General features: G+C 33.3%; 2 protein-coding genes across 2 annotated transcripts in view; one reads left to right on the forward strand and one right to left on the reverse strand.

Annotated features, from left to right (window-relative positions):
* Positions 1-791: 791 nt before the first annotated feature.
* On the reverse strand, positions 792-2,681 carry LOC140989669 (BTB/POZ domain-containing protein At3g56230-like). Its single transcript, XM_073458982.1, has 3 exons — positions 2,490-2,681; positions 1,638-1,814; positions 792-1,514 (listed from the first exon to the last, which is right to left on the reverse strand). The coding sequence occupies exons 1-3, from the start codon at positions 2,667-2,669 to the stop codon at positions 1,056-1,058; spliced, it is 816 nt and encodes a 271-aa protein (XP_073315083.1). The 5' UTR covers positions 2,670-2,681; the 3' UTR covers positions 792-1,055.
* Positions 2,632-10,714, forward strand: part of LOC140989667 (WEB family protein At2g40480-like) — a 10,240-nt gene continuing 2,157 nt past the window's right edge. The window contains exon 1 of the mRNA XM_073458979.1: positions 2,632-2,731. The gene's annotated coding sequence lies outside the window, so the exon portion shown is untranslated. The remainder of the gene's footprint in view (positions 2,732-10,714) is intronic.

The following is a 10,714-nucleotide window of genomic DNA, read 5'->3' on the forward strand; positions in this document are numbered from 1 at the left end:
CGACATTTCAGAATAATGAAGCGGATGGGCATGTGTTTTTACCTTGCTATGTGTTCTATTTGCTTGAGCCGTGTAGGTATGATCGATACTTTTGGTCAATAGAAGACTTTGCTTTGATGCCAAAAATAGAACGGTTTGCTTCTGTGCTCGGCCTGCAGGTTGGGTTTGTGTTCGCCTATTCAACCAAATGATATAGTGTGGCGAACTCCATTGGCCTCATGCAGGATTCATGGCATTGTTATGTTTGGAGAAATTTTAGTGAAGAGGATTCTCTCGCTCAGTCCAGTACATTCTTCCACTTATTTTCTTCTATAAAAATATAAACGTGGAGGCAGGTAGGTTGAGAGATTGAGTTCATCTGAGGAATGTGATGAGAGAGCAAGGAGCAAGGTTATAGTTGGACAAATTTGAAGTTCAGGTCCATAAATTTTATGTGGGATAGGAGCATCCACAGAGGGACTATATTTTTACACTTAGTAAAGCTAAGAATTAAGATGAAGGCATTGGGTGATTCAGATATGCATTGCAAGGTGAAGATTGAAATTATGAATACTGGGGCACACATGCTATCTTTATTGAATGCAGTCACGTAGAGTGTTGGATTTGTAATGCGGTAAGATTACTTTTGTTATTGTTGATTTGATTTAGGACAATGCTTCTTATCAGTTCCCTTTTCACTGGTCCATCAGATAGATGAAATTTAATTTTGTTGGTTATCTGTCATCAGTTGGGATGCAAAAGCAAAACCCCTTTGATGCTTGTTGGACTTCAGAATTCAATAAAGGTACATTTAGTTCTATAGAGACACAGAATAACCTTCTAAGCATTATCGGATAATTCATACCATATATAGCATACACAGATGACTCATGAGATATTATAATTGCCCAAAAACTAGCTGGTTGGAATCCTACATTTGAAATCAAAGAGCTTTGATGATATTGTTGTAAAAAGAATCATTTTTTTAAAAGAAGAATAGAATAAGACATCTACAGTGAAATAGATTGAATTGTAAACAAATGCAACTGTAAAAATGTTTACCCTAATCAGTGAATTCAAACCCCATTCCTTTTGTTTTTTATGTCCATGAATGAAGCCCTCGTAATCTGTACAGTTAGATGAGGATTCTTAAGTGCAAAAGCATCAAATCTTGCTGCAAAAACTACGTCTTCCATGTTTCTAACAATAAAGTTCAATGCTGTTTCCTTTAATGATTGGTTTGAGCAAGAATCTGATATTTCTAGAATATCAAGAGCATTGGATGAATTTAAGGAGCCAAGCATATGCTGTGAACAAAACTTTTGGAGAAATGGGATTTCATACTTGTCTGCTGCAATTGACAGTGAATAAACATGTTTTTCCACCTTTTCTTTGGGCAAATCTCCACTGTATAGGAACTCTAGCAACGATTCTACTTCATCATGATTCAATTCGTGAAGTGTTATCGTGTCATTTGGTGGAGCTTTGCATCCATCAGAATCCAAGATGTTTCTGAAAATATCAGATCTTGATGCCTGCACGGTATCAAAATAAGACTTGCTTAATTGAAAATAACATGATCACATTTTTATATGAAATGTGATTATACGCAAAGTGATTGGTTTGATAGGTAATGGAAGGTGAAGCCACTTCGATACCAATAATGCTTTATGTGCGGGTACAGATGGCCCATTATCTCCGGGTTTGATTTGAATATCAGTGTGAGTTTGATCCTTAAATGCTGCAGCAAATCCACTGAGGTAGCTTATTTTCTCATTTAACATGTCTTCCATTTCCTTCATCTCCTTCACCCATTTTAAAGCATTTGCAAATCCCTGTTGAGTGTTGACCAATCCATACGTTCTTTTAAACTTTTTTAGATTATTCTATTTTAAATGCACACTTGTAATTTCTAAGCTGGCCTTTTGGGTCTTTAAAACTAGAATGGAAACCCCATGCAAAAGTAAGAAACAGGATAAAATCCAAAAATCAATGATGATGTTACTGTGGATGCTAAGAAATCTGAGTTTGGTGCATGTCACATACATGCATGTTTGATACAGTTAATATAATTTTTATTGCATAAAACAATGAAACAGACTGTAGTTCCTCTCATCGGGATTGAATTAATGCCACAATTTTATACTGAGAGAAACAGAAATACATACTTTAAACAATCATAAAATGTCAGCATGATGTTTTTAGCATTAATTTAAAATAGAAAGGACGGGTAGCATATTTGCTTACTTGAACTTTAGCCTGATCACACGCTTTCATTAGGTAAAAATGCAATTTCTCAAATTTGACCCTCACCACCACTCAACTATTGTTTCTGAGTATGAATTCTTATAGAAGGTTATAATTATGGTCCTTCCTAAAGGTTTCCTGCACTTGTTTTGCAAAAATGAAGAATTGAACATATTAACAAACTGGAATCAGAACTAAAACATGGAACCGAATCATACATAATCCTAGTTCTTAAGAATGATCCATACGCATAAGCCCTTTACCTTAGTCATATTTGACGAAGAAACCAAAGTGTTTCCTCCTGTTTTATCAGACCCCTTTTCACCATCATGTTTGTTTGTCAAAGTGATTATAGTTCTTACTCCTTCATAACAAGCTCCACATATTGTGTTCCTTGGAGGCCTAAGGATATATGGCATCGCACTACAAATTGAGCAATCCATTGTTCTCAGAGAGAAGATGTGAAGATGGAAAGAAAATGAAGTTTATTCTCTCTTCTTGTGAGGTCAGTATTTCCCTGTTGTATTCTATATTTCACGGTATGCTATTTTTTGGTAGTTTAAGGCTTAGTGTTCCATCTTTGAAAAAGAAAGACACCATTATTGCTCTCATTATGCGCATAAGAATATTGTATTGATAATTTATACTTTGAAACAACTAACCAATGCCTTTCAAAAAAACAAAGAAACAACTAACTAATGTGATTCCATCAAGTAGGGTCAGCTTATTTTTGTATTTGTAAGTTTAGTGAAATGACGAGTCTGTTGGTTTAGGAAGTACTCCAAGTTTTGATGGTTTAAAACATCATACAAGTCGCCATATTAGTTCAATAGTTTTCTTTTTGTTTTTAAAGTTATTTTTACCCTTTTTTAGCAAGCTAATGTATAATTTGAACGCATATACAGATATAAAACATCTCAATTCCCTGTCTACATTACAAGATTGACTCTAGAGTGCTTGATACTATATAGGTATTGAAGTATTGATGTTTCATAAATAATTTTTTCAAGTTTTTATGATGATTGGTGTATTTTTTTTATTGAACCGGCTCGATATTACCAGAACATTATCTGGTACTTTGGTGAGAAGGGAAAGGATAAGTGGGTCATTTCACCTGGCTATCACAACGAGACGTGGTTGGTTTAAGTATTTTGAGTAGGTTTGAAGACTCCCAATTAAAAAATGATAGAGATCGTTAGGAGAGAATAATTAGAGTTAGGAAGTAGAAAAAGACTTTCCAACCTTACAACACCAAGAATGTGGTAACCACGTCTTACAAAATTGGATAATGCGAATTTGCACAAGAAGGCTTCGTGGCCAATGTTCTGCTTATGAACTCTTTTTTGTCCTTTTTTTAAGCTAGACTAGATTATTCTAATCTTGGGTGACAAACATTAATATGATTTACCCTTTCTCTCTAATGTTTAGGACTTTTTTTTTTTAATCTCGTACACAAATATTTTTGTAGGTTTGATTTATTGTTCGAACTACATATCTAATAGATAGACGTCACTTCAGTCATTAATGTAATTCTTTAAATAAGCATATTATAGGCAACACCAATACATGAATGAAAAATAAATGCCCCTTAGTTTGGAAGTCACAGCTGCCTGTCGAAATCATGGCCACATCAATTCAATTCTTCGCTTGGATCGCTTTCTACAAATTCTGCCCAGATTAAAGAGCAGAGTTGTAATTTCCCTACTCAGCGTGTACGTGTCTGGATTTGGAGCCCCAGTTTGGTTCAACTTGAATACTATGTCGAGTACTTTATCGGGTTCGTGCGTTGGGCTGGGTAGACGAGCTATCTCACACTTTGGGCAGTTTTTACCAGGCATACCTTCTAAGCCTGGGCCTAGGACCCTATGATCGGGCCGGAATGGCCCAATAATCAAGGGATATATATATATATATATTTTTTTTCTGTGGGTGATTGCCTTCCTTAAATTCCCCTCAAATTTCTAATTTTCCTAAGATATCCATCAATTTTTGTTTTAAAATCTCAATGATCTTATATTTAATTACACACCCTTTTATAAATATTTTATTCATTCTCGAAATCATATTTTATTAAATTCGTTATTCAAAAAATATGTATATATATTGTGTGATCCTCTAGAAAAAATGAATTTGGCCATTTATGTGGATATCTAAATTTACCCTTTGTATTTTTCTCAAATATTCAATTTAGTGTGTGTGTGTATAAAGGTGAATGGCACACTCAAACATTCCCATCTTTATCTTTTCAATGGAATAAATAGATAAAACATTATCGGTGTAGCATAGACTAACTTATATTTTGTGAAAAATATTTTTATAGACTTATTTAACTTATCATTCCATGAAATGGAGTGCCTGAAACGTCGGTAAAGTAGTCTAGTATAATAGAATGTTTAATAATCCATCACTGTCCTTCCATTGCTTCACATTCGTTGCCGGCCAGCCTGCCTGATAAGAGTCTATCCGTGGATAAACCCATTGTCTGTGCTGACAAGTTATACTCTCAAATAATGCGGTTTTTTCTATCCTAGTATAAGGACAATGTTTTTATGCAGATCCAAAGACCTCAATTCACTTTGGGTCATGAGGTCTGTATATTCAGACATGACCTCATAACCTCAAATATATTGGTGTAGTAGAAATTTTCCTGCCCAAACCAAACATAGGAGAAACTAAATTTGGTATGTGAAATGAGTCTGAAATAACCCGGAATTAAAAACGAGGGAATGCATAAGAAAGGGTGAATATGAAAATTTCACGTCAAGGGTCAAGTTAGAATAATCGGCGCATTCCAATTGTCGCCCTCCTAATCAACTCATGGCATGACCAACGATGGACAAGACCACCTTGTTCAAACTCTTTATTGTGTAGCAATAACCCCTGATCCTCCTCAAACTTCCATTTATAGGACCAAAACACGTTGTTGAGCTTGGAGAAATCTTCCTTGGATCATATCCTATGTCATGTAACTCGTTACCGGCAGTCGAGCTTGGACTAGGGGCTGAGCACGCGAGCTGTGAGCATGAAGACAACGATGACGAAAACGATGACGAGGGCGATCGGTTAACTTTCTTGGATGGGATTCTTGAAAGATTTAAGTTAGAAAAATTGGAATTCTTTGAGTTCTTTTTATGGGAAGAGTTTGTCCGAGGGCTGGTTATGAATTGGTGGGATGGTGGCGGAGTGAGTGGCGGTGGAAGAGGGGTATGACTGGATTTGTGCTTTGGCGTACCCGGCTGAGACTCCCACATAAATGGCACAGCACCCATGGCTCCGCCGTAGTACACTGGCGAAGACTCCTCGCCGACCTGGTCGGCGGAGTTGCAATCTTCATTGGTCAAGATTTTGATTTGTTGAGATAATTTAGGAGGGAAATGTGGGGAACCACTTGCATTTACCATTTCTTTCGATAATTTATTAATGTTGGGAAACATAGAATTCTAGCTAGTTCAAGGTACTTGGATTACAATATATAAGATAGTAAAGCAGGATGATCTAGCCATATCTAGTGAGTCAAATGTGTGTTGAGTCGATACAATTGGCTCAATATCTACACATTAATCTTTCATTTATGAACAAAAGATAATGTTGGAGTACGTGAGTTGGGGCCATATGTAGTTATTAAATTTATTAATTAAGATGACTAAATTAGGTTGGGGCCAAATGTAATAGAAAAGAAAACCAAAGAATTGAGTAGTGGTGAACGACTCAGACCATGGAACATGACTTAATCGTGGAATTCACAATTTAAATAGTAAATAATGAAATGACGAAACGCATTCAAAAATAAATTATAAACTCTGTTACATTAATTTTGGCTCTCTTGTTTTTTTATTGAGTGATAAATGTTAGTGTGGATGGAGAGTAGGTATCTTGTGAGACAGTCTCACGAATCTTTATTTGTGAGACGGGTCAACCCTACCGATATTCACAATAAAAAGTAACAGTCTTAGCATAAAAAGTAATATTTTTTCATGAATGACCCAAATGAGAGATCCGTCTCACAAAATACGACTTGTGAGACCGTCTCACACAAGTTTTTGCCGTGAATGGATCTCGATTCTTGATCGCTCGGAGGAAACATTGTGTTTGGACGAAAAATTTTGATTTAGTTTGAGATATTTGATTTGAAAATTAATCTAAGATTTAGATTTCGAGTCGAGAGATAAATCTAAATATATGAAACAAAAATAATGTTCATCCGTCTCTCTCCACTGAAATTCACCATGAAATCACGTGTCACATTAGATAATAGTGATAAATAAAAGTATGAAACAGTTGAATGGGATTTTTATTTGTGAAATTAATGATTGAATCAATATTTTTTTCAAAACCATGATCGAATCAATCACGATGATGAAGATTGGGGTGACAAATTTTGGAATATGATTCTGCATGTCATTACCCTAAATACATGAGGTAGAATATAACTTAGTTGTCTTTGCTAAGTCATGTGCTTTGCAACATATTAATCTAGCATTTTTATTTATTTATTTATCTATCTGGACTCGATATTTAGACAAATCTGAACCAGTCGATGTTTAGACAAATTTATTTTTTCAAATTATTAATTTACACGAACACGTGGAACGACATGGCGATGATTATCCATAATAGTAAAAGAAAAATGTCAATTACGGTTGGATTGGATTTTGGTCCAAGATCAATCTTCTGATCCAGTCCATTAACAAAAAATAATAAATATTTGATCGGATCTAATCTTGGTGTTAATATTGTGATATCACTTCAAAGAAAATTCACACCCCCAATTTTTTAAAACAAGACTGGCCCATATTTGAGAAATGGGCCTAAATGTGACCTTATTGTCCTCATTATATAAATGGCCCAGAGAAGAAGAAAGTAACTAATAAGATATTGTGCAAATGAACGATATTTTAATCCTATTCAAATATTTGCTAGGTTATTATATCCAAATTAGTTGGAATATGTTACGTTTGAGTACAATAGAAATTGAATTCGACACAAATTATTTGTATTCAATGGATCACAGGTCATTTAAGAACATTATCAAGTACCGTTTTACCTCTTAAGATATGACGATGAAATTATATAAATGCGTCACACGAGTGATAAAAATATGATATATAGGAATTTTATATAGTGTATACTAATTATTCTATTGTTTTTGATGTATCTGAAATAATTGTTGATTGAACAATCCATTGTTATCTTATCAATTATACCAAACACACTCGACTATTTTCAAGTCACTCGGGTGAACTAATAAAAAAGAGCGCAAAATAAAAAGTCGAGTAATATTCGGATCTACTTGTTCATGGGTTTCCCCCTCTACTCTAATTCAAATCAATCCCAATCTCAAATAACGAAGTGTAAACCATTTGATCAAATGAAAACGACATGCCAACCATCAAGCAAAGCTCCCAACAAAGAAAAGTGAGGAAAATTGAGAAATTTGGAATTTATTATTTTGATTATATATCATGTGGAAGATGGGTCGTATTAATTCATGGTATATATTGTACTCTCATGTTCCAAGAGATTGTTGAAAAGATAAAGATTGGACTTATTGTGAATGTCAAAAGACAATATCATAAGCTTGTCGAATTTGTCGACAAAGGGATGTCTAAAAACAAGTCAACTATTAAACGAACTATCTATGGATTTTAACATTTGTCCAAATTATATATTTCCAAATATATGATCTAGTTTTTATATTCAATAGTACTTTTTTCTTAGTTTTACTATTAACTAAGTCCTGGAAAACATAAAACTATTTTTTGAATGAGTTTAATAATAGAATCATCAAAAGAGGTTAGCTGAGAACTCTATTAAATAGGCTTAAAATAATAAATTTTTACATATATACATATATATTTACAATATTTCGATTTCATTGAAATTTTCATCTCACAATTGTCCTAACCAATGCCCACATATTTCATTATGAAAAAAGAGGGGCATAATAAATATTGCATTCCCTTTCGTTTCCCATGTGCTCCTGCAATCACGCAAAAGGTTACGGGCATCAATTGTGTCCGAAATAATGTGTTGGCAAAGTGAAATGAGTGTTGTCTTGGTGTGCTTTATTTTGGTGAAAAAATAATATTAATTAATATATAGTTGTTGGTGTGTTCTGCTTTTTTTGTATGGNTCATGTACACCCACACTTATATAAACATCGTTGATGAACTCAATTATTAGATATACAATTTTGATAAGTTTCATTACATTCAATAAGTTAACGTCACATTAACAATNCGTGAATGGATCTCGATTCTTGATCGCTCGGAGGAAACATTGTGTTTGGACGAAAAATTTTGATTTAGTTTGAGATATTTGATTTGAAAATTAATCTAAGATTTAGATTTCGAGTCGAGAGATAAATCTAAATATATGAAACAAAAATAATGTTCATCCGTCTCTCTCCACTGAAATTCACCATGAAATCACGTGTCACATTAGATAATAGTGATAAATAAAAGTATGAAACAGTTGAATGGGATTTTTATTTGTGAAATTAATGATTGAATCAATATTTTTTTCAAAACCATGATCGAATCAATCACGATGATGAAGATTGGGGTGACAAATTTTGGAATATGATTCTGCATGTCATTACCCTAAATACATGAGGTAGAATATAACTTAGTTGTCTTTGCTAAGTCATGTGCTTTGCAACATATTAATCTAGCATTTTTATTTATTTATTTATCTATCTGGACTCGATATTTAGACAAATCTGAACCAGTCGATGTTTAGACAAATTTATTTTTTCAAATTATTAATTTACACGAACACGTGGAACGACATGGCGATGATTATCCATAATAGTAAAAGAAAAATGTCAATTACGGTTGGATTGGATTTTGGTCCAAGATCAATCTTCTGATCCAGTCCATTAACAAAAAATAATAAATATTTGATCGGATCTAATCTTGGTGTTAATATTGTGATATCACTTCAAAGAAAATTCACACCCCCAATTTTTTAAAACAAGACTGGCCCATATTTGAGAAATGGGCCTAAATGTGACCTTATTGTCCTCATTATATAAATGGCCCAGAGAAGAAGAAAGTAACTAATAAGATATTGTGCAAATGAACGATATTTTAATCCTATTCAAATATTTGCTAGGTTATTATATCCAAATTAGTTGGAATATGTTACGTTTGAGTACAATAGAAATTGAATTCGACACAAATTATTTGTATTCAATGGATCACAGGTCATTTAAGAACATTATCAAGTACCGTTTTACCTCTTAAGATATGACGATGAAATTATATAAATGCGTCACACGAGTGATAAAAATATGATATATAGGAATTTTATATAGTGTATACTAATTATTCTATTGTTTTTGATGTATCTGAAATAATTGTTGATTGAACAATCCATTGTTATCTTATCAATTATACCAAACACACTCGACTATTTTCAAGTCACTCGGGTGAACTAATAAAAAAGAGCGCAAAATAAAAAGTCGAGTAATATTCGGATCTACTTGTTCATGGGTTTCCCCCTCTACTCTAATTCAAATCAATCCCAATCTCAAATAACGAAGTGTAAACCATTTGATCAAATGAAAACGACATGCCAACCATCAAGCAAAGCTCCCAACAAAGAAAAGTGAGGAAAATTGAGAAATTTGGAATTTATTATTTTGATTATATATCATGTGGAAGATGGGTCGTATTAATTCATGGTATATATTGTACTCTCATGTTCCAAGAGATTGTTGAAAAGATAAAGATTGGACTTATTGTGAATGTCAAAAGACAATATCATAAGCTTGTCGAATTTGTCGACAAAGGGATGTCTAAAAACAAGTCAACTATTAAACGAACTATCTATGGATTTTAACATTTGTCCAAATTATATATTTCCAAATATATGATCTAGTTTTTATATTCAATAGTACTTTTTTCTTAGTTTTACTATTAACTAAGTCCTGGAAAACATAAAACTATTTTTTGAATGAGTTTAATAATAGAATCATCAAAAGAGGTTAGCTGAGAACTCTATTAAATAGGCTTAAAATAATAAATTTTTACATATATACATATATATTTACAATATTTCGATTTCATTGAAATTTTCATCTCACAATTGTCCTAACCAATGCCCACATATTTCATTATGAAAAAAGAGGGGCATAATAAATATTGCATTCCCTTTCGTTTCCCATGTGCTCCTGCAATCACGCAAAAGGTTACGGGCATCAATTGTGTCCGAAATAATGTGTTGGCAAAGTGAAATGAGTGTTGTCTTGGTGTGCTTTATTTTGGTGAAAAAATAATATTAATTAATATATAGTTGTTGGTGTGTTCTGCTTTTTTTGTATGGGTGAAAGTTAGTAAATGGATACTCCAAAATTACATATTTTTTATCCCAAAGATTCGGTGATATTTTGATATTAAAATTTGTGTTGTATCAATAGGGGACCACTATGGGGCATGCATGCTCTCGGGTACAAATCTTTCTTTGAACTTTAATAATATATATA

This window comes from Primulina huaijiensis, chromosome 12, assembly GCF_012295235.1.
Source record: "Primulina huaijiensis isolate GDHJ02 chromosome 12, ASM1229523v2, whole genome shotgun sequence".
Taxonomy (NCBI): domain Eukaryota; kingdom Viridiplantae; phylum Streptophyta; class Magnoliopsida; order Lamiales; family Gesneriaceae; genus Primulina; species Primulina huaijiensis.

Excerpts from the sequence above, each read along its gene's own strand:
- LOC140989669 (XM_073458982.1), bottom strand. The coding sequence starts at position 2,669 with ATGGATTGCTCAATTTGTAGTGCGATGCCATATATCCTTAGGCCTCCA. Across the intron at positions 1,815-2,489 it reads CTTCGTCAAATATGACTAAG|GGATTTGCAAATGCTTTAAA; the intron begins GTAAAGGGCTTA and ends AACACTCAACAG. Across the intron at positions 1,515-1,637 it reads CCGCACATAAAGCATTATTG|GCATCAAGATCTGATATTTT; the intron begins GTATCGAAGTGG and ends GATACCGTGCAG.